General features: G+C 41.8%; 2 protein-coding genes across 2 annotated transcripts in view; both read right to left on the reverse strand.

The window, feature by feature from the left end:
- LOC130868901 (BOS complex subunit NOMO1-like) overlaps window positions 1–1,509 on the reverse strand; it is a 34,392-nt gene extending 32,883 nt beyond the window's left edge. Inside the window, exon 1 of the mRNA XM_057760902.1 lies at window positions 1,287–1,509. The gene's annotated coding sequence lies outside the window, so the exon portion shown is untranslated. The remainder of the gene's footprint in view (window positions 1–1,286) is intronic.
- On the reverse strand, window positions 1,287–24,738 carry LOC130868886 (E3 ubiquitin-protein ligase HERC2-like). The gene is given in 17 exon segments (XM_057760889.1): window positions 1,287–1,511; window positions 4,869–5,013; window positions 5,629–5,800; window positions 5,888–5,969; window positions 6,154–6,331; window positions 6,601–6,691; window positions 7,764–7,907; window positions 8,005–8,086; window positions 11,713–11,824; window positions 13,029–13,204; window positions 17,640–17,729; window positions 17,819–17,863; window positions 18,730–18,920; window positions 21,772–21,901; window positions 22,134–22,232; window positions 23,427–23,563; window positions 24,546–24,738. Coding segments are annotated over 17 exon segments (2,292 nt in total).
- Window positions 24,739–25,032: the final 294 nt, after the last annotated feature.

The following is a 25,032-nucleotide window of genomic DNA, read 5'->3' on the forward strand; positions in this document are numbered from 1 at the left end:
CGTCACACGCCCATCACAGGGCAAAACCAGAGTTCAGGGAACACTGGGAAATAGAGACGGCAATGTCAGAGACCAGGGCATGTGCTATACGATATTATCGTCATGAGTCTAAAGTATGGTCACCTACACAGCACCAACATGACAACACCACCAGCTGGCACACCAACGTGAATGGGAGAAATCTCACAAGGCCACACAGATCAATGAAGTAAAGCTACAGTCAACTAATGGCTGCTAGGCAAGGCGGGGGGAGAATATGATTCAGTCTTCTCCAGGGACCAGTACCTGATAGGTTATCCAATCTCAAGTGGTCAGCCCTAAGCACAAGTAAATAGGGGCAACACTAAATGGATGCAGTAGTGTGTGTGTGTGTGTGTGTGTGTGTGTAATAACAACTAAAGAAGGAGGAGTCATAACTGGAGTGGGGGTGGGGACAGTTGAAGAGGGGAGTGAAGTGATGTAAACACAGCAGCCATGTAAATAAGTTAATAAACAGTCCTTTGGGACTTAGTAGCTTGGTAGCTGTGTGTGGCTGCCTGCAGAAGACCTGTCCAAGATCGATACTGGGTCAATATTCTGCCATGGAGTGGAAAAGGGCTCAAGAGCCCCCGTTCCTAAGGGAGGATCTATCGACAGCTGGAGAAGGAGTCAATGTTCCTCTTATAGCCCCACACCCAGAAGTTACGTAGACATAGCACACACTGGAGTCTGTGGATTATTAAACTTTAAAAAAAAAGAAGGTAAGAATGGGAGGAGACAGGGAAAGGGCAAATCTGGAAGGAGTTAAGGGGAGGAACTGAGGGTGAAGAGGAACAGAGAACACAGTAGGAAATGATAGGGGAAAATCAGATTATTCATCTATTGCTAACAAGAATACAAAAGAGTCCAGTTATTATAAAAACAATCTGACAGTTTCTCATGGCATGCACTTGGAAAGACATTCTTGGGCATCATACCAAAGAATCAAAACTTGCTTCCACTCACCCAAAAACAAAACAAAACAAAACATTAATTTGTAACAACCAAAAATCACAAAGAACTTAAATGTCCTTCAATGACTGAATAAAGCACGAAACAGTATTCAGGAACAAAAAGGCGTCCACTCTTGACACAAACAGCCATCTAAGTAGACAAAGCAATGCACAGGAAAATCTGCACAAGTAAGACAGGACAGAAGTTGCGCATTCAAGAGATGCGAGAGCCAGCCTGCAGGCCAGCAGAGCACAACCTTTGTCAGCAGGACCACACGCACCTAGGTGGCCATGCAGTCTACAGGAGAACATTACCTAAGTAGGAAGCACCCGGCGGGTCTCTTCCGTCTGGAAGAGGACAGGTTCGTGGACAGAGGGCGTGGCTACGTCCACTGTCGTCCAGGCTACACTATGTGAGGACCCACAAGCCACTCGAGTGATCTTCTGGCCCTCCAGGCCCTGCACCAGGGTGGGCTTTCTGTTAACTGTGGTCGTGCCATTGCCCTGTTGGCCATGGTCATTGTCCCCCCAAGCATACACCTGTTAAAAGGGAAAAAATTATATTTTTCAACTTCACATTATTTCTAAAAACACTTGAAAATGCATAAAACATGTCATGGTCCTTGAAAGAACTGCACTCTTAAAGATAAAATGTATTTCACAATATAACAAAAGAGCATGCGTACATTCAGTTCTGAGGGAAAAAAGTCAACCATGAAAATGTTTAACAACTATAAATGCTATTTAATATTATTCTAATTAATTCGTCCTTCTTTGGGTGGAAGACAGAGGATGTACTGCTTTGGCTAAGTACAGTAAATCCACTATACTATAAAGGGTAACGAAAAAGAAAAACAGCATGCTCATTTTTCAAGTAATTTGCTCTTAGGTTTTACAGTTATAAAGCATAATTCACTTTGAACAAAACAATGTTAATTTTGTTTTCATAAACCAAACTTAAAATATGGCTCCATGGGCTAGTCATGGCATACTCTTCTTAAAACAACAAAATCAATAATATCTACGAAATCCTGTATTTCCAAAGTAAAGTATGTGTAGCCTCTATCATGTAAATACAGCCTCTGTTGTATAGGTATAGCCTCTATCATGTAAGTCCAGCCTCTCTTACATAGATATAGCCTGTATCATGTAAGTACAGCCTATGTTGCATAGGTATAGCCTATATCATCTAAGTACAGCCTATGTTGTATAGGTACAGCCTCTATCATGTAAGTACAGTCTCTATTATGTAGGTACAGCCTCTATTACGTAACTACAGTCTCTCTTATTGTAGGGATATAGCAAAAAAAAAAAAAAGAAGAAGAGGAAGAAGAAGCGGGATTAACTGGTTTTTTGGGATGATTGGTATCTGTGAATTACTGTTTATAGAAAATTGTATTGGTACTGTTTCTTGTATATTGATATGTTAAATATTGAATGTGAGTGTTCCTACCTCTATTTTTGTATGAGTATGCTTATAACTTTGTCTATATTGTATTGATACATCTACCATATTACATTGTACATTTCTACTTCTGATACTATGACATTGTTTACAGTTGAAGATCATTGTCTTCATATATTGCACAGTTGTTTATTCTTTTAGTCTTCAAAGTTAGATAGGTATTGAGAATTATATGTTTGTCATATTTATTTTTAAGTTAATCAGGTCTTTTAGTTACATAGAGATTATATTTAGTATAGATAGTATGATCTTCAGCCTCTTCGAAGAGCTGTAAAAAATGGCCTTTAATCTAACCTAAAATTTCTGTGCCAACGAGACACAATTACTCCTGACAACACCACTCTACTCCCGAGAAAACGTTGAGCACCAAAGACACTCCACTGGGAGCTTCTCTTCTTGGCAGAACTGGTCTTTGGGTTAAGAAAAGCCCATACCTCAACTTCTAACAAAGATACAAAATATCCCTAAGTGGATAAAACAGGATTGTCTTATCTTGCCAAGACAGGGTAGGATAGTCCTAAAAAAGTTCCTTGCCTTTAATAATGGTATGCCAGTTATGTTAGGCCTTAGCCAAAGTTGGTTGACTCAGCATTACAAACGAGACTTTGGGTGATTGCCCAGATAGTCAGTTGTCTCTGTCAATTGTTGCACATTTTGGATATCTCTCAATTGTTAAGTAATATTTATTCCCTTCTCAGATCTTTAACGGAGTTAAAGATTATATAATTGTAGTTACTCTCTATGTTATTTAGACTCCTTGAGATAAAATGTTTAACAAAAGTTTTGTTCTCAATATTGTTTGTTATATTTATTATTTGTTATTATTGTATATAGTTGTATTTGGTTTAGTTCTATCTTATTTAGACAAAAGGGGGAGATGTAGGGATATAGCCCCACCCATTGGGGGTGTGTTTGCCTCGGGCTAATGTTTACGGATAAATCTGCCGGGCGTGATCCCAGGAGCCCCTTTCTTTTGCTCCGCTTTTCCTGTGCTCCGTGGGAACCTGTGGTCCTGTAAGTCTATTTCCTTATTAAAGCTGTATATATCTATATAATCTGTCTGCATTCATTTGCGCCGCCACATCTTATGTAGGTGTAGCCTATCATATAAGCACAGCATCTATTATGTATCTATAGCCTCTATCATATAGGTACAGTCTCTATTATGTAGGTATAGTCTCTATTATGTAAGCACAGTCTTTATCATGTAGCTACAGCCTCTATCATATAAGTACAGCCTCTATTATGTAGGTGTAGCCTCAAACATGTAAGTACAGCCTCTCTTATGTAGCTATTGCCTCTATCATAAGTACAGTCTCTATTATGTAGGTATAGCCTCTATCATCTATGTACAGCCTCAGCCTCTCTTATATAGGTATAGCTTCTATCAAGCATCAGATGTCCCCCCCCGCAAAGTAAAAGCTGCTAATAGCTTAGGGGTGGGAGTATTTTCAATAATTTTTATATTCTAGCATGGACTTCACAATGTAAAGGATGGTTTGCCAAGACCCCCCCCCAACCTGTGCTAACACTTAAGCAATACACCAGGAAACAAGATGAACTCTGCTCCACCTTAACAGCTCTCCAATATCAGGTTGGCGCAAAACAGATTACAGTTTTGAAGCATGAATTTTAAATTACTGTAAACAGGTTCAAAACAAGTATTTATTAATCAAAATGGAAACCATTACAGCCAAAAGACACATTTTTGCAAATGAAATGAGTAAGAAAATCACTAAAACTTGGTTTTGTCTAGTATCATTTCAATAGTATAAAATAAATGACAAGTGTAAGTCATCATATATATATACACACATATACATATATGTATATGTGTATGGAGAGAGAGAGAGAGAGAGAGAGAGAGAGAGAGAGGTAAAATGATGCATGATAGGGATCGTTGAGAGGCTCAGCATTAAGTCCTTGTGGACAAGACTGACAACCTGAGCTCAATCTCCAACACTCACATGGTGAGAGAACCAACTCTAGAAAGTTGCCCTCTGACTTATACATGTGTGCACACAGATAGACAGACAGACATAAACACCCACAGATAAAATGATTATAAAAAAGTAAGAATTATGTATAATAAACATAATAAACTTATTTAGAATATATTTCAGTATCAAATGGCAAATTTCAACACAAAAACCGTGATTATTTTTGCACTAACCTAATATTAAACTCACCTAAGCATTTCAGGAGTCTAAGGGATATTTGTTGTTTTTATTTTCTTGGTGTGGCATGCTGAAAATGTGACCCAGGCTGGCCCACCAGAACTCACTATGTAACGTAGGCTGGCCTGCAACTAGCTATTCTCCGGCTCCAGACTTCCGAAGGCTGGGTGTTAGCGCGTCCTCCAGTCTGGACAAGACAAGCACTAAACCCGCCGAGCACTGCTAGAGCCCTTACCACAGGTCACTGAGCCTCACCTGTCCCGAGTCTGTGACCGCCAGGCAGTGCAGGGCTCCGACCGCCACATGCACGATCTTCTTCCCTCTCAGTCCCTCCACCACTTGTGGCTTCCGCACGTGCACATCTGAGCCGTGGCCCAGTCTGGAGTAGTCCCCTTTCCCCCTGGGGACAAAGCAGCAGTTCCGGGATCACTACATGGTTACAGTCTGGCAATGCTACAGGAACACTTTCACGACCGCACCTTCTAGAGTGGAGTGATAACATCACACAGAATATATACCACATCCAAATTAGCGCAGACTAACTTGGCGGGAAAGACCTCTCGTGGTGTCATGTGTCACATAAGAACTCAGTTACTATGGATTATAAAGAGACGGAATAGAGCACACCGCCAACCCCCCTCCCAAGCGCTATCTGGAATGTCTTTTCAACTTGATAATTGCCTGACATGACATAAGGAAGTTAGAAGTCTGTTTCGTTGTCTTATTTCATGTAGCTTCCAGTATAATGTAATTTACAATTTTTTTAAAGCTATATAAACCTCACACAAACTGGGTGAAACTGTCTATAGATTTCTTTACAAAATGAACTGTAAGATATTCCTTTTTCATAATTTTATCAGTAATCTCAATTCAACATAGATTTTTTTTTTCACAAAAAGATGCCAAATGAGTAAGAAAGTAACAGTTTTACTAGCAGCCGAGGCTGGGCACAGGGCAAAGCCAGGGCTCTCCAAACAGTCTGCCTTTGGCAATGACACTGAGGAAGCTTACATACCATGTCCACACCACTCCTGACTTGGTGAGTGCCAAGGAAAACTGAGCTCCGCACTCAATCTGGCACACACCCTGGCCATTTAGTCTCTCGATGTTCTGGGGAATGTTACAGCCTTCACTTCCCCCTCAGCCCAATTTTCCAAAATCACCATCACCCCAGGAAAACACCAAACCTAGGTTTAAAAAGCAAACACCTCAGGTAAATTCTTAGTATTTACATCCCTACCCAGAGGACACTCAGCATCACAACCAGCTCCTACCTTCATCAGTGAGAGCCAGTGTCTGTGCATCTCGGCTTCCACACGCAACCTGGATTACTCTGTGACCAAGAAGGACTTTCACCTACTCGATTACAAACACAAAAACAGAATGAAGCACGGGAACTGGGAAAGCAATGGGAATTTTTCCACAGACTGAAAGTCAGTATATTGTTCGTGTCTTTAAAAACCCAGACTTGAGGCTTATCTTCACTTGAAAAAAACAAAGTGAAAAAGCTTTTATAAGCAATGAAAATGTGTATAATCACCATTTTGGGCTTCAGCTGTGTGGTATTATCACCGTGTCCCAAGCGGACATACTCGCCCAGGCCCCAGGTGTACAGCTCCCCGCTGGACGTCAGGGCTGCACTGTGAGAACTGCCCCAGGCTATGTCCCTGATGCGCTTGGTTTTCGGGGCCTCAATCCGCCTTGGCTTGTCACAGTTCCTAGGGCAAGAGTAAAGTACACTTTTTACCAAGCTGTTTTTCAGAGACGGCCCATCTTTGATCAACAAAAAATATACGTCACCCTAATTGTCAAACCTTAAAAAAGAGAGTGAATCAAACTACAGTGTATCTATCTACGGTTTTAAATATTAATATTTATATCAATAAATAACTTCTATCAATAATTTTCTGTAAACAACTGTGAAAATACCCTATTATTACTAGCTAACAGTTTCTTAGGAATGAGCAAGATTGAGGAAGAGTCTTACATTCTACTGAAGTGTCCAAGTTTCCCATCATCACCTTCACCCCGCGAGAACACTTTCCCATCCACTGTTAAGGCTGTAGCATGCCGGCCACCTGCAACGTACACAGGGGAAGGTTGTCAACACGTAATGTCTAAAGAGTTCACCGTGTGCTACCTACTCTGCCTGGCATATGGAGGCACGTGCTCGATGTGTATGTGTTAGCTAAATGAATAACAGAACCATCACCACAGTTATCACAGAAAGCTTTCTGGGTGACATATATGTAAAATAAATGAACTTTTATTCCCCGACACTCTCCCATCCCAGCGCTCTGCCTCACGTTACAGGCGTGAGCTCTGGCTGCATAGTCAGGGAAGGATCTACAAACCACTGAGCTCCAAGGCAGAGCAGACGGGGCTCCCGGCAGCAGGGACTCAGCAACAGACAACTCCATATACTATCAGGGGCAACAACAAGTCCAGCTCTAGAGAAGGGCTGCACAGGCTAGAGTATTACAGCCACCTTCCCCAGCAACAGGCCAGAAGGGCCAGTGCTCTTCACAGGCAGATGCCTTACAGATGGGCTCAGACCCTACCAGGAGCTTAACAGGGGAGAAGAGTAAGTCCTTGTTTCGCACATAGGTCCTCTGGAATCCTAACCAGTACAAGTGTGAATTGAGTTTAGTATCCAGAGTCGGCTCCATCCCTCGGGACCTGGCACGGTGTTCAGAACATTTCAGTAATGCCAAAGCGGAAGCTGAGGGGCAGCAGTGAACTTGCTTGAAAACCACTTTTCTCACACTGAGAATTCATTGGTGCTCTGGGGAATCTCATGGGAGCCACTGAGTTTTCATAGTAAGATACCCTATTTAAGTGACAGAACTTTACAGTTTCATAGCTAAAAAGTGCAGGGTCTGACAGACACAAGCGCTCCAGGACTGAGCACAAATCCTCTGAGAGGCACAACACACACCTGAAATGCCAACAATGATGGCTTCCAAAAAGCTTTATTAAGCTTTAATAACTAATCTTAGACTGAGTCACATCATCTACCTCTTTCTTCAGACTAGTTAACTAAAACTTAAAAAAGAACACAAGGATACTTCAGAGAGTTCCTGAAGGGCTTGAAACACTTGCAAAGCAAGAGGCACATCAGGCCCCTGTGCACTGGTGCTGGGCTCGTACCTGAGTGGACCGCTACCTTTTTGACCACGTAGCTGCTGAGGGCTGTGATCTGCCGAGGAATAGGGACCGTCCCGCTGGACATAGCCAGCCCCAGCCGGCCGTTTGTGGCTTCTCCACAGGAGTACACCTTCCCTTCCACAGTCACTGCAAGGAGCAGTCAGAAGTCTCAGCTCTCACAACATAAAGGCCACACTGTTTAATGTGTGTTCAACATAATTTACCAATACTAAAATCATCATACCTGCAAACAAACTCTTAGATCCACCAGCCACCTGAACCACATTCAGAGCAGACAGAGTCTCAGAGAATGAAGGAACCTTGATCTGGAAGGATTTTTTAAAGCAAAGGAAGAAAAAGAGAATGTTTATACTTTTTCACCCCTAAGTGATCTTAACAGATGATATACAGAATTGCTGTCAGTCTGTGATTACCTTAACCACAAGAGTCCTTAGCTCTTAGAAGTACAAACTAAAGTGTTTTAGAGATGAAAGAATACAATTAGATTTACTTATAGTGGGTCTACAGTACAGAAACACAATTAGATCAGGGGCTGGGGAGAAGACTCAGTCAAGGGTTCGCCATGCAAGGATGAGGATTTGAGTCCAATCCAGAGTTCAATAAAAGAATCAAGTGTGGTGTGATGCGGAATGTCCTTCTGTATGCTGCGAATATATGTTGCCTTTATTGGTTGATGAATAAAGCTGCTTTGGCCTATGGCAGGGAAGAATACAGATAGACGGGATAGCCAAACTGAATAGGCGGGAAGGCAGAGTCTGGAAGAGTAAGATGCCAGAGCATTACCAGTAAGCCATGGGGCACGTGGAGATACACAGATCAATGGAAATGGTTAATATAAATGTAAGAGCTAGCTAGTAAAAGCCTAAGCCATTGGTCGAACTTTTATAATTAATATTAAGCCTTGAACTGGCAGGCAGGAGAGAAACCTCCAGTTGTGGTGCTGTTCGGTGCTTATACTCTCAATGCTGGAGAAGAAAGGCAGCTGTCCTGTGCTTACTCATTGTTGGGAAAGAAAGGTAGCTAGATCCTTTGGAGTTTGCTGGTCAGCCAACCTAGCCTAAGCAATAAGTTTGGGACTAATGAAAGCATATGGTGCCTAAGGAACTGCCATATGCATGAAAACATACAAAGAGCAGCCAGTTGTGGACAACACTTGGAGTCTGAAATGAGGACAAGAGAAGTCACAACTCTAAACCTGTCTACCTTGGTACCTGTGAACATTTTTGTACTGAAAGGTCTAAGAAGAAATAAGCATGCCGTGACCTGAGGACAACATGCCCCACCAGTTCATGTGTTTGAACATTTACTCTCCAGTCGTAGTACTATTCTGGAGAACTGGAGACTACAACAAGGGGGAGTTAGGTGGAAGAAATGAGATACTTGGGGGTTGGCCTGGAGGGTTACAGCACCACAGACTGCTTGTAGTCTTCTCTCTGTTTCCTGATCTGCTCAGATGCAGTAAGTAAGCTGCTGCCACCATGACAGATTGTGTTCCTCTCGAAATGTGGACCGAAGCACACCTGTCTTCATGGGAGTGCTTCTTTGAGGTGTTCTGTCACAGCCTTGCTCACTCTGACTGTGACTCACATACATAAGAAACTGTGCTAACTGGGCATGGTGTGGCACATCCTTTATCTCAAAGTCTGGTAAGCAGAGGCAGATGAGGATCTCTGTGAGTATAGGGCAGCCCAGACTGCAGGCTTAGTGCCAGGCCATCCAGGGCATGAAGGGAGGGAGGGAGGGAGGGAGGGAGGGAGGGAGGGAGGGAGGGAGGGAGGGAGGGAGGGAGGGAAGGGAAATAAGGAAGGAAGGAAGGAAGGAAGGAAGGAAGGAAGGAAGGAAGGAAGGAAGGAAGGAAGGAAGGAAGGAAGGAAAGAAGGAAGGAAGGAAGGAAGGCAGGCAGGCAGGCAGGCAGGCAGGCAGGCAGGCAGGCAGGCAGGAAGGAAGGAAGGAAGGAAGGAAGGAAGGAAGGAAGGAAGGAAGGAAGGAAGGAAGGAAGGAAGGAAATTACATGTTTCTGCTTTTCACTGTGATAGATGTGGTTAAAATTAAAAATCCTGCCTAAGAAACCCTGTATTATTATATGGTGATTTGTTTTGCATTATGAATGGACTGGACTATAACCTGGAAGTGTGAGGTAAAAAAGGCTCTGGTCCAGATAAGACCTATACCTAACCATCAACATACCTATACCTGACCTATACCTAACCATCAATATACCTATACCTGACCTATACCTAACCATCAATATACCTATACCTGACCTATACATAACCATCAATATACCTATACCTGACCTATACCTAACCATCAATATACCTATACCTGACCTATACATAACCATCAATATACCTATACCTGACCTATACCTAACCATCAATATACCTATACCTGACCTATACCTAACCATCAATATAACCTATACCTGACCTATACATAACCATCAATATACCTATACCTGACCTATACATAACCATCAATATACCTATACCTGACCTATACATAACCATCAATATACCTATACCTGACCTATACCTAACCATCAACATACCTATACCTGACCTATACCTAACCATCAATATACCTATACCTGACCTATACCTAACCATCAATATACCTATACCTGACCTATACCTAACCATCAATATACCTATACCTGACCTATACCTAACCATCAATATACCTATACCTGACCTATACCTAACCATCAATATACCTATACCTATACCTAACCACTGCAAAATGGGGATCTGTGACCTCAGGACATAAATGTCATTTAAGGCTGCCTAAATAACAATATAAATTAGTTCAAGTAAGTGAGTTCCAGCAGTCTCTGCTTCCTAGTAATACCGGTGACAGAGGCACATGACTGATGTTGTCACCACAGAGACTAAAAAGAACAGATCTCATCAGGTGAAGTTGTCCCCCAATACTAAAAATTAGAGTAAGTTGGGTTTTTTGGACCTCATCAAACAAGATACAATGTACAATTAATTCAGTCCTAATTCAGATGCATTATTTGTTAGAGTTACTCTATTTTTTTATTTGGAAAATGTCACCTTTTTTGTGAGTAAGCACTTCAAAAATTAGCCTTTAACTCAATTATTTGTGAAATCAAGTATAAGCATAGAAGCAAATGTTTGGTTTTTCAAGACACAGAAAACCTTTGGAGCCTGTCCTGGAACTCGCTCTGTAGACCAGGCTGGTCTGGAACTCACGGAGATTCACCTGCCTCCACCTCCTGAGTGCTGGGATTAAAGGCGTGTAGCACCACTGCCCAGCAGTCTCAGGATGAATCAACAGTGAAAGGAAGGACTGGGTGGAGAGGAGTGAGGGGAAACCATGATCAGGAGGTAAAAATGAATGAATGAATGATAAGTGAATGAATGAATAAATGAATGAATAAGTGAATGAATGAATGGGTAAAAGGGGGAAGAAGGGGAAACCATGATCAGGATACAAAAATGAATGAGTGAGGGCTGGAGAGATGGCTCAGTGGTTAAGAGCGCTGCTTGCTCTTCCAAAGGTCCTGAGTTCAATTCCCAGCAACCACATGGTGGCTCACAGCCATCTGTAGTGAGATCTGGTGCCCTCTTCTGGCCTGCAGGCATACATGCAGAATACTAAGAATACTGTATACATAATAAATAAATAAATCATTTTTAAAAAAATGAGTGTGTCAATGAGTGGAGGGGGGAGGGGGTCTCTACCCACAGCCACTCCACAATGACAAGTATGCACAGATCTACTGTCCCATTTCTCTGTGCTCACAAAGCATTCTCTCCATACAACTGTATATAAAGGAGAGAAGCAGCTCACAAAGTCTGAACTCAGAACCCACATCTAGAAAGAGGGTTAAAGAGCCTGCCTAGCTGAGCCTCAGGCAGAAGCCACAAGCACTGCCATCAGGCACAGGGAACGGGGTAGGTACCTTAGAGCCTTTGAGCCCACCCAGCTGGTCCTTGTCATTCAGGCCCCACACAAACACTTTGGTTCTTATTGTAGCTGTTGACTCCAACCCAGCAGTCTTCTTTCTAATGAGACTAGACAGGAAACAAAGGTAGAAACAAAGCATTTAAAACATAAAGAGCTCCTCCAAGTAAGGAGTCCATCTCAAAGACTTGCTTTAGCACATGAAACCACCAGTCTGTATACAAGCAAATGCTCCAGAGCTGTGGCACAGATGACAAGAGCATGTGTTGAGCAGCAGTACAGATGGAGCTGCTCTCTGTCTCCTTACATCACTGAAAGTCACTTACAGCAAAATGCGTTTGGTCACCTGAGTTGTGTCCACCGCCTATGGAAGGCTCTGGCCCTACTAGGAAGCCAGCATGGCAGGAGCAGTGTTGGAGACACTGAAATGTGTTTTGCACGTTTGTCTGAACAACCCCACACGCACTAACCCATCTACAAAAGCTCAACTGTGAGGAAAGTGATCAGCACAATGTTTCTGTCAGGACTCCAAAGGAAGCCTAAAGTAGTCCTTGTTACACACGTCATGGAATTAACACACAATGGAAGAATCTTTGTCACCCCTGACACACCCTGTTTCATAACACTGAGCTTTCCTGTCCGGGGCAATGTTCCACTGCAGTCCCACACAACCCCTTTCTTCCCAGCTCCAACACCACGCTGATGCAGGGGAGTCTGTCCAGTGTCACCGTCCACCGCAGGACGGACCCACAGAAGCTGCTGCACACACACGTACAGAATGACAGCCACAGCAGCAGGCATCCCCACCTACAGAGTCAGGTAACAAGAAGTCCTAGGATTGCACAAGAATTATACACAAGAGCCTCGAGACAGCCCAGAGTCAGCAGTGTAACAACGTCCATGTCCTTAATGCCACCCAACTGTAAGCTTAAAACTGCAGAAGTGAAAAATCAGGCTTAGTGTATTTTACCATAATAAAGAAAAGCTAAAACATTTAAGTTAACAGTAAAATAGCTAGCAATAGAATGTGCCGTACCGTGTCTACAGAAAATCATGATCTAGCACAGAAAACAAAAGGAAGCTACAGGGATTTAAACCAAAACAGGAACAGAACGTTTCAGATTAAAAACAAAAGTAAGCTTTTTTTCCCCAATCTTCTCTCTAATGGTCTTTTTTTTTTTAATGTGCATTTTTTATGTTTTATTTTCTTGCAAGATATTATTTTTGACAACTCGACTAAGCATCCTAGTAGGCACGATTCACAAACTGGGGATGGGACAGAAGGCAGCCAGTCCCAGAGGAAGAAGCTCTCACCTCCCAGTGCTGCCTTTGTCATCCTCCTCCTCCCCGTTATCTGAAGCCAGAAAAGGAACCGCTGCCAAATCCTCCTCCTCAGCCCGGATGCGTCCCAGCAGGATGAGACCGTGAATTTTGCAATCGATCCCTGAGCCCCTGCACTGCTTTATTGCGATCTCAATGTACCTGTGATACTGGATGAGAAAATGACAAGTTACAGACGCCTCAGACTCAGAAGACAGACACTGACATTGACATTCTGGGAAGATTGCAGGTTACAAACTACATCTGTGATTTCACCAGTCTGGGTAGAAGAAGGCCAAGATAAAAGGAGAAATCAAAGAATAAAATGGAGAAATAACATAAAGAACTACAGAAAACAGGAAGAAGACAGAGTGGGATTTCATTTCCTGCCCCCAAAGAAGCCAGTTAGTTCATCTGACCACACCAAGGAGCATGGTCAGGGCTGAATCTTGCCAGCAAGTGCCCTGAAGGGACTCCTAGCTCCCAGGGAAAGCATGAGAGCTGCCAGGACAGACAAGTGTGAGCTGCTGGAAATTCAAACTGGAGTCAGAACATCAAGCTAACTAGACCTCGGGAAATTACACCCTAGAAAGAGGTGGAAGAACCTGAAACTGAACGCTTCCAATACTTAAAATCCTCCTTCCCCACCACTGCCTGGAGAAGTAACAGGTAATCTCACAGCCAGGCAGTGGAGAAGTGTAAAGAATGCCAGAGACTGAGCCAAATCTGTGCCTGACCAGAAAAGAAGAGTAGGGATTGTGGATCACACACAAGTGAATCAGACCCAGGGAAGGGGCTGTAAAACCCGGAGCATGGTACAGCATCTGGCCAGAAGCACCAAATGCCAAGCTAGACGGTGTAGAGGGGCAGAAGCACAGGCGCGGATACAAAGCTAAGATCTGTGACAGCCCCAGCCAGGTCACAGCAAGGAGGAGGTACAGGGGCTCCATGGAGTTGGTGGCAGACCCTGATGCACACAACACAGGGACAGACTCTCCCCTCCCAGGGTCCAGAAGCACTCCTGAGAACACAGTACCTCTTCTCTTTTATCCAGTATGGCTTTTTATCAGTAATCTTTTGATTTTAGCAACCTATTTTATACACATACATCTTTTTTCATTTTAAGAATTTAATTCTTCCATATTCATACTTTTGTACCTTAAGTAGTCGATTAATATGCTGTGGTTTATATCATGTTGGAAAAGGCTCTTAGATCCATGTCTCATTTCTCTAAATCTAATATACATTGTTTTCTACTGCTTTTTTTAAACCTCTAACCCACATACTTTCCTTCTTACTCTATTTTTCTCCACAGTTCCTTCACTGACTACTTAAAATACTGATACTCTTAATCCCTGTGAGTTTGCAACATTCTCTCCAACCACGAGGCTAGTGTCCCTGTCTCCAAATCTTATAGGGACAAGTAAGGGACACAGAACTCACTCCTGCAGCTAATACTAGTACTACTGTCCAAACATCAGAAATGTTACTGCAGCCAGTTTCCCCCTGAATATAAACCCAAGTGAAGACAACCCACATGGCTGAATTCATATGAAATAAAAGTGAGAAATCTATCAACCCAAACCCAAACCCACACACACGATGGATAGATAGATAGATAGATAGATAGATAGATAGATAGATAGATAGATAGATAGATGATAGGATAGGTGTGATAAAGCACAGAGGGTCACTATATGCTAATAAAGAGAACAATTCAAGAGGACACAATTATTTAATTTTTTTAAGTAAAAATTTATAGGTAAGTATTTAATACCCAGAATTTTGGGCTCCAAATTCTATAAAATACTGAGAAAGTGGATTTAACAGGTATCCTGCCATTCTCTAAAAATTGATGTTACAGGCAGACAGAGAGCAGAAATAATCCCTGAATGCGATGGGAAAAACCCACCCCACAGTGACCCTTAGAAAACACACAAATACTTTAAGACTAAACAATACATTTTAAATGAACAGTGACTCACTGAAGAAATGGGGAAGGAAAATTTCAAGCTCCTACAACAAGTGTACAATGTTCCATCACCCATGGGATAACCTGAAAAAGAAATTACTAAAACAGGCACCAATGAAGCCCACAAGATCATTAGAGAATACTTTGAAAATGTGTGTTCCAAGTTTGAAAATCAAGAGATAAAATTTCTAAGTACATATGACCTACAGGAATTAAATCTACAGGATGTTAACAATATAAACAAATTCATAACTTTAAAATTCACAATGAAAAGCCCAGAACTGGATAAGATTACTGATGAATAATAGCAAATATGTAAAGGAAATCTGACACCCATCAGCATTTATGAACATTTCACAAAACAAAAGGGGAAGGTATAGTATCAATTTTATCTTACTAAATCACTATCACCTTGATATCAAACCAAAGGAACCATGATTAATTTATTTATCAACAGATATAAAAACGCCTTTGTAAACTAAAGTCGAAATCACATTAATAAGATTATATGCCTTGATCAAAGTGGTTTCCTTCCAGAGATGAAAGGTTGGTTCAATATATGCAAATCAATCAACATAATATAACATATTAATAGACTTAAAAACAGAAACCACATCGTCATCTCAATAAATACAGAGAAGGCAATTTACAGAGTTGAACTAAAGATAAAAGTCCCTGAAGAAATTAGGAATAAATGGAACAGACCCCAATATAGTAATATTGGCTATTAGATACGGCAAACTTAGAGTCAACACCGTACTAAATGGGGAAAACTGACATCTCCTCTACAATTGGAACAAGACAAGAGAACCTGCTTCCTCCATTCTTATAAAATATGATGTTCATCATCTCAGCTATAGCAACAAGATAGAAATAAAAAGGGATTAAAAACTGGAAATATTAGTGTGCAGATGGCAAGACTCTATACTTAAGACACAGTGAGTCTAATAGGAAACTAGAAGACCTGGTAAATGCAGTATACAAAATGATAACACAAATAGTAATAGCTTTTATTTATACAACAATAGTAAACTTGCTGAGAAAGGAACTCAAAAGAAAAAATCCTGTATACCATATTTTCTTAAAAGAGGAAGAGAATCTAGGAATGAACTCTCAGCAGAAGGTAAGTATACAAACGCTGAAGACAACACTAGGTGACTAAAACACGCCCAGGCTCCTGTCTTGGCAGAGCTAATGTCATAAAGACAGCTCTGTCACCAAGAATAATTAACAGGTTCAATATAAGCTTTTTCAAAACTGCAATGATGTATTAACTGAAGTAGAAATAAATCTTAAACTCATATGGAAATATAAAAACAAACTGGGTAGTCAAAGTAATTCTATGCAGAAAGAACACTGCCAGATGCATCATAATATACAACCTCAAATTATTCTACTGAACGCTACAGTGACAAAAGCCACATGGTCCTGGTACAAAAACAAACACGCTGACAAACAGAACAGAATGGAGAACTCAGAAATAAATGCACACCGCTATTTTTCAAGAAATGATGTCAAAAACAAACACCGAAAAAAAAACTTAGTAAACAGAGGATTGACACAGCTATATGCCCACCTGTAGAAGAATGAGATCTTTATCTCTCACCCTACACGCAACTTAAAGTGAACAGGAGAGCAACTGGAAACACTGAAATGGCTAAAGGGAAATGCACAGAAAACACTTGGTATAGCTATACATGAGAACTTTCTACACAGAACACCAACAGTAGAGCTAAGAGCCCCAGAGCTAAGAAGCAGAATGACTAGAAGCTAAAGTCTCACACAGCAAAGAGACCATGTGCAGAGGGCACAGCCAGCTGAAGTCTCTGCACAGCAAAGAGACCATGTGCAGAGGGCACAACCGTCCTACATGTGTACAGAAAATCTGTCAGACGGACTTTTCAAGAGACACAACAAACCCAGATTCTTTCTGCAAGATATTTTATTATTACTTCACAGGTTCAGCAGTTGAAGCAAAGGCACATCAACAAAGAAGCAATTTCAATATCACAAATATTGTCAGAAAATCTACCTTAAGGAAAAGATATTAGGTGTTGACAAATATGTATGGATGTAAAGAGCAACTTCAGCCAGGGACGGTGGTCACACATGCCTTTAATTCCAGCACTCTGGAGGCAGAGGCAGGCAGGTAGATCTCTGTATGTTTGAGGTCAGCCTGGTCTACAGATCCAGTTTTAGGACAACCAGGGCTATACAGAGAACCCTGTCTAGAAAAACCAAAACCAATCCAAAACCAAAAAGAAGAAAAGAGAGAGAGAGAGAGAGAGAGAGAGAGAGAGAGAGAGAGAGAGAGAGAGGAAGGAAGGGAGAGAGAAAAGAAAGGAGGGAGGGAGGGAGGGAGGGAGGGAGGGAGGGAGGGAAAAAGAAAGAAAAACTCCAATCAAAGCTTTTTTTAGAGAGCACTAAGAATATGAACATATGCTTATTACCAAAAATAGGGAAAAGTGAAGTTGGTTTTGTTTCTTTCCCAGAGGTAATTGTATAAAATAAGGTATTAAGGAACGTAAATCATTTAAGAAGAAAAAAACTCATCTAAGTGCGAACACATAGCTGCCATCCATGGGCTACACACAATCACACAGAAAGAAATAGGTCACTACAACTCAACTCACCTCGGCACAGTCATTCAGCAGGGGCACGGTGGTGTCAGTTTGGTTGATATTAATAGTCTTTAGTTCAATTAGGTTATAAGGAACTTCCACCTGGGGGGAAAGAAAGGTAAAGAAATCAAACAAGCAATCTTTATTAAACGTTAGGAGAGGCTTCTTTTAGAGGAAACGAATTCAATTACCTGACACCACGACCAGGGATGGCATGTAGCTACTGTCTGCAGGATCTACTATCATTTTTAATCTATGAACAAGAACATCTGGGAAAATCTCCAAACGAATCCAATGCTTTTTTTAAAGGGGGAAGAAAAAAAAAATAGATGCTCAGTTACCGAAATTTAAGTTATATTTAGCTGCTAAAGAGTCTTCACTAGGCGCTAGCATGATGGCTCTGAAAGAAAAAGGCTCTTGCTGCTAAGCCTGATGATCTGCGTTCAACCCCAAGGAACCTACATGGTAGAAAACCACGAGCTCTGACCTCCACGTGCGTACACACACACACACGCACACACACACCAATAAACAAAGTAATATAAAACAATATCACTGAAGCCTGAACCTGAGTTTTAAATGTAAAATGTAGTGTGACGATTCACCCCTACTCTGGAAGAAAGAACATCCCTTCCCACCACTTGCTGATTTGAGCAGTCTCACTCCAAGTCACATAAATGGTACATTTACAGACTTCTGACCAGGATCTAGACTGGGTCACAGAAAACGTTTCCCTTCCCATCACATCTGCCCTGCTGGCACACAAGGTACAAACAGTGTTAGTGAAATCCCCAAAACTCATCTGTATGCCAGAAAAACTTGTAACCTGGAGTATAATAGTAATTAACATTTTACATATGAAAATATATAAAATAATTGGTTACTCAACTGGTCACTTAATAAAATCTGTATTCACAGTGTTTAAAAATCTAACAATAATACACAATATACTAGTCTGTATGTTTAAAATTATTTAATGACCTGAAATTTAAAATGAGCGCTGAGAGGGTATTTGCAAAGCTAAAAGTTCTCAGTTCAATGCAAAGGTCTAAAATCCACCTTCTAAATCAGAGTGTTTCCTGACACATCCCACAAACATTACCTTCCCTTGGGATCCAGATGATTGCCAACAGGGCTCACTGCCATCAATGAGACGAGAGGCCTGGTTCACAGAGGACGACACATTCAGACTCTTCACCATCCGCGACCAGCTGTCTAGCAGCATTCCAGGCTGACTGCTGTGACAGAGCTTCAGCTGCTTTCCGGAACGGCCACAGAAGACTGCAGACTGCCCTATTGCATGGTCAGACAGAGGACAGACACTATGGGACTGGACAGAGCCCCCATGTCTGAGAAACCAGAGGACTACACAGCAAAGTGCTTCTAACTATGCTAGTTTCAAATATCTTTAAATTTAAAAAGAGCCGTTAGTTAATACCAAAAATGGCTTTCAAAAAGCTATCCAATATTACTTTGTATCAATTTGAGAAATGAGGTCTGTATAATGCTGTAATTCATTCCACATAAATCTTCTCAGATAATAACAGGGCAATGTATTTCCAAACAACCTGTGTCAGTTCACAAAAAAATATTATTAGAATGACTTTTAGGATCTGAGAGAGTAGTTCAGTGGGAGAAGGTGTGTGTGGTATACAGGATGCCCCAGAATCAGTCTTTTGACTACAAAAATAAGAATAATAATAATACTTTTATAAATGCAGCGCTAAAGATCAACTTTGTATTTACACATCCATTAATGGTGAATTCTGAAATTCAGTTAGCCTTTCCCAACTAAAAGAATAAGACAAAAGCGCCTTTAATCCCAGCACTTGGGAGGCAGAGGCAGGCGGATCTCTGTGAGTTCGAGACCAGCCTGGTCTACAAGAGCTAGTTCCAGGACAGGCTCCAAAACCACAGAGAAACCCTGTCTCGAAAAACCAAAAAAAAAAAAAAAAAAAATAAGACAAAAGAAAAAAAAGTAAACAAACCTCTGTTTGAAAGTACCGAAATAATGAAATAGAAAAGAATTAAGGCCAGCAACTAAAGAAGGCTAGGGATAAATGGAAGTGTGCAGAGGAGACGCGGCCTGGATCTGACAGCTCCCTTTATTGCTATCAGAAAGGCCCAGGAGGGTTGTGAGCAGCTCCAGGAGCCGAGCTGCATTTGAAATCCCAGCAGGAAGTACAGACAAGAGTGAACTATGAAGTGACGTCACATTTGGGAGGTGTCTCTGTCCTCTGTTCACTAGATTACAGCTCAACATACACCTATGTCAATGACAGTTGATAAAAGTGAGCTCAAATAGGAATTGATCACTAACATCTGACAAACCAACCCTGCTGATTAAAGGCTCAGTTTACCCCACTGTCTTCAGGGTTCTTCTGTGCTGTAATGTTTCATCAGAATGTGTCTTACACAGTTGATAGTCACAACTTTCCACTGAATATGTATATCAAGTGTTTTTATCTGTGTATTTATTCATGGCCATTTAAGATTTGTTTTCCATGTTGGCTATTGTGAATGATGCAGCCATTAACATGGGTGGGCAAGCATCTGTTTGTGTCTTGGGATGGGAGCAAGCAAACAGACAGCACTCTTCTATGGCCTCTGATTTAGTTTCTGCCTTCAGGTTCCTGCTCAGTTTATAAATCTGTAAACTGCAAAATTAAATAAACCCTTTCTTCCCTAAACTTCTTTGATCATGGTGTTTTATCACAGCCACAGGAAGCCTAGCTAAGGCAGCAGGAATAGGAAAGACAAGATGAGGGAGTTAAATGCTAATGTCTGTTTGGATGGACAGATGGTTTTGGAAATACATAGTAGAGACAGCTAGCACAGGACAGAAACTACCTGAGACAACTTTACAGTCAACATAAACCTAAGCTCAACACTGCAGCTCTGTGGTAAGTGCTGTAGGCATTCCCATTCCTTAAAGAACGCTCCTTAGCAATGAGACGGCACTTAGTCATCAGCCAGCTCCAGCAGAGCAAGAGTGAGTTCTCTGTGGCTGCACCGATGAGAAGGTACAGATGCTCGTATCTTCTATTTGTGCTTATAATCTCCATACTAACGAGTTTTTAATTATAAAGGTCAAAAACTGAACTTAGTCCCTTCATATATTAGGAAATAAACCACATTAACAATGCTAAAACTTTCCATCCTTTAAGAACAATCTTCTGTCAAAACACTGATTTAGCAGCCATAAATGCTTTTTTAAACATATTTTTGTTTTGATACACAAGAATCTTTTAAGCAGCTGGGCAGTGGTGGTGTATGTCTTTAATCCCAACACTTGGGAGGCAGAGGAAGGTGGATTTCTATGAGTTCAAAGCCAGCCTGGTCTACAAGAGCTAGTTCCAGGACAGGCTCCAAAGCTACAGAGAAACCCTGTCTCAAAAAAAAACAAACAAAACAAAACAAAACAAAAAAAACTGATAGGGTTTCTCTGTAGCTTTGGAACCTGTTCTTGTTGACCAGGTTGGCCTCGAACTCACAGAGATCTGCCTGCCTCTGCCTCCCAAGTGCTGGGATTAAAGGCGTGCGCCACCACCGCCTGACTAAATAATCCTTTAAGTAAAGAAAAATACTTATAATAAAAATTAAAATATAAAAGAAGTCATTTGTTCTTGCGCGACCTGGGAAGTTCTAACGATGGCCAAGCCCTGGGAAAGCAACAATATTCCAGAATCCAAGTGCTGAAACATAAAGTAATGGTGGCACTCGTCTGTTTAACCTGGCTATTTTTATGTCTGTTTATTCCTGGCCTTTACTGTATTTCTCAGACATATTAATCAAACTTTTATAGCATGGTAAAAAGAAATGTTAATGCACACAGTAATAAGGGAAACTATAGTCTGTAACAAAGCATTCTGTTGGCTGTTACCTTTCACGAGCCCCACACTTTGATGAGTAATGGATCCCCACTTGTATTTTGGTGTGGTTACGGAAGCTTTGACCCGTACTTTATCACCAATCTTGATGTGAGAAGAAGAACTCGGTGGGGGATAACCTAAGGAGTTCATTGGCAAACACACTATGATTAGTGCTAACTTTCTGGGAACCGTGTCTCTAAGAAATAAAATGTGTTAAAAAGGAGTGTGCTCACCTATGAGTTCAACGTGAATATAGCTAACCCACTAAGTACCCCCTTTCTGCTGCCAATCACACTGCACATTGAGGTCATGCAATCCATCTCTGTCCAGCTTGATGACTTTGCCCACATCACCTTCACACACTTCTTCATATGCTCGACAGCATCGAACCATCATTCCCACCTGAAATTGAAATGCAAAGTGCAGTAAAGTACACCTAGACAGAAGATACAATGTAAAGATTTTATTTAGGACCCAGAAATAAGCTAAAAATATTGCGCTGGTTAGTTTGTCAACTTGACACAAATTAGAGTCACCAAAGAAGACAGAACGTTGAGGAGCTGCCTCCATCAGGCTGGCCTGTGCGCCAGCATATGGGCGGTGCTCAAGCAGATGAAAGACGAACAAGGCCCACCTGAACGTTCTCTCTCACATACACAGCGTAGTCATCGTTACTCAGGAAGTCAGCACGCTTCTTGTAAGTCTGGCTCTCAGTCACAACAGCACCAGCAGCCTAAGTGACATAAACACATAAACAAATTGAAAAAGACACATAAGAAAGACTGTCAGCTGGGCATGGTGGCACACACCTTTAATCCCAGGAGGCAGAGACAGATGGATCTCTAGAAATTTGAGGTCATTCTGGCCTACATAGTAAATTCCAGGCCAGTTAGTTACACAATGAGACCCTATTGACAAAAACAAAAACAAACAAAAGTACTGAAATCCATAATATAAACAAATGCAGTAGACAATACTGTACTTTCATTATAAAAATTTTCCTACCTTATCAGCAATAGCACAGTATGTAAAATAAAGTTTTGTAAAAAATTTTAAATATATTAGTGTTTTGGCTGCATAGATGTATGTACACTACAAGCATGCCTGGCATCACAGAGGACAGATGAAGTTACAGATGGTTGTAGGCCATCATGTGGGTGCTGAGAATTGAACACAGGTCTTCTGTAAAAGCAACAAGTGCTTTTAACCTCTTAGCCATAATTCTAGGCAAAATGAATCTTAACAGTTTGCAATAAACAAAACTTTCCAGAGCTTTTAAAAATGAATTTTATAAAACAATTGTTTCAAATAAAAAAATCACTATATCACACAAAATATGATTGCGTATTTAAATGGTTGTCTTTACACGGGCTGTCAGTATGCATCCCAGGCTAGTTTCTGACTCCTGATCCTTCTGCCTCAGTTTCCAAAGTAGTATTACAAGCATGCAGCACTATGGCACGTATTTTTGACTTTTAAAAACAGAGTATTGGTATACTTCCAAGGCTAGTCTAAAACCATCCTTGAACTCATGATCCTCTTACTATGGAGGGTTCAGCATATTTATTTGTATTTTAGCCAGACAATGTCTAATGATGCTGCCAGGAACAGCTTTGAACTCTCAGCTCAATCAATCCTCCTTCTTTCAGTCTGCAGAGTAACTGTGACCACAACAGACACGGCTGTCCAGTGTCTTCTACCCAACAGCACTCAATTGTTCTCATTGGCTTCTAAAACTAAGAGGAATTTAATAGAGGAAAACCAATCATTATCTCAGCGGCAAAAGACAACTTTGTTCTCTATATAGCAGAGCTGTGGGTAAAGCTTGCACAACTGGCCACAGGGCATGCACTGGCTCTTTTGAGGGATGGAGAAAAGTAACACAGAATCATCGTGTAAGACTGGTAGGGTACGTGGAACCACTGACCACAGGGTATGGGGTATCGTCCACATCTTCCACCACCTCCTCGTCTGAATACTCGTCAGATACTGTGTCCGCATCCGAGAACTCTGTAACCTGGACATCAGAGTGGTCTAGTAGCCACCCAACCAAGGCTTCCACACCTAAGAGCAAAAACACTCAGCTACCTTCAAGACCAATAGCACTGTACTTCAAACCCAAAAAACAAGCAAGCATATACAGGAAAAAATTATACCAGGCAAACCAGATGCATTCCCAGATGTGCCGGAGAGCGACTTCAGAGCAAACTCTATGTTCTTCCTAGGAAATCCCATCTCCATGAGCTGCACACAATAGGCAGAGCAGGCGCTGGCGACGGCCTGCGCTTTTTCGCCCTGGCAAGATGGATGTGCTGTGCAGAGACTGGGGTGCTGGCCTCACTGGAGATGCAGTCTTCACAGCCTGCACTGGAAGGGGGTGTGGGTTCCACAGCCAAGCACGGACAGAGGGCCAAGGCAGCAGCCTAGGCAAACAAGGAAGGTTAGGAGAAGGCCTCGACCATCTGAGCATCTTCCATGAGCTGCACTGCAGAGCACAGATTTACGAGTGCATCTCAAAATGAATTAATAAAGCACGTTAGGGAAGGGGACTGCTTCAGTTAGAGCTAGTCAGTCAGTCATTCACAGTTAACCACACTGAGTTACAGCTATCAAGGTTAGACAAGTGTACCTCAAGTTCCTGTTTATCAAATATGGCTATCACAGGAGATGGCTGGGTGGCTGAGGACAATAACTGCTGCAGGAGGATCATCGGAGGCTGTGGCCCTTCAGGTGACATGTCCCCGAGGTCAGGGGATGCAGCTGCTCCATCATCTGAATTTGAAAACAAAATCTGTATATCCTACTTCTCAACAGCCAACCCACCTCTACTGAAGGTAGTGTGCTGGCCCGCCTGCACTGTACACAGCCAGGCATCAGTCCTCAGACACACAGGTCTCATAGCTGACAACTGCATCTGCAGCGCAGCCAGCCCACACACCAGGCATGCGCTCTCCTTTTATCAACTGCTAATTCATGCTCCTTGTACATGTTTCCACTAGAGTATCTTTCTGTCACATCTACGTAAAACTCCCTGTTAAGAAGATACCTGCATGTAGAGTCCCGGGCTGAGACAGTAGATACTGTCTTAGTTTGTCTTGGTGGGAAAGCAGCGCCCGCCCTGCTTTCAGGATGTACAGCTTCGGCTGCTGGCTGCGCAGCAGGTCCAAGTCTACTTGTCCTATGGAACAAAAGAACCAGTCAGAACCAGATATCCAGCTCATGTTCACCATGCGTGCCATCGCTACAATGGGAAAGCAATGGTGTGGCTTTCAGGAATGAACTGATTACCAACAACTGTGACCTCTGACCCCTAGGTCTCCTTCCTTCGGCGCCCTAGGTATCTATCTTAATGCATTGAACTGAAGGCTAGAACCATGTAAGCATTTCCTGCTATCATTAAATGTTTCCCAAATTACTGAAATTTCAACCAGACACAAATAAAACATTTTCATATTTTCTTGCAATATTCCTAGGAGGAATTTTGTCAAAAGCATCTACTTTAACTGAAGTCATTTCCCTAGGATGAGCTCTCT

The sequence above is a fragment of the Chionomys nivalis genome, assembly GCF_950005125.1.
Source record: "Chionomys nivalis chromosome 23 unlocalized genomic scaffold, mChiNiv1.1 SUPER_23_unloc_1, whole genome shotgun sequence".
Taxonomy (NCBI): Eukaryota; Metazoa; Chordata; class Mammalia; order Rodentia; family Cricetidae; genus Chionomys; species Chionomys nivalis.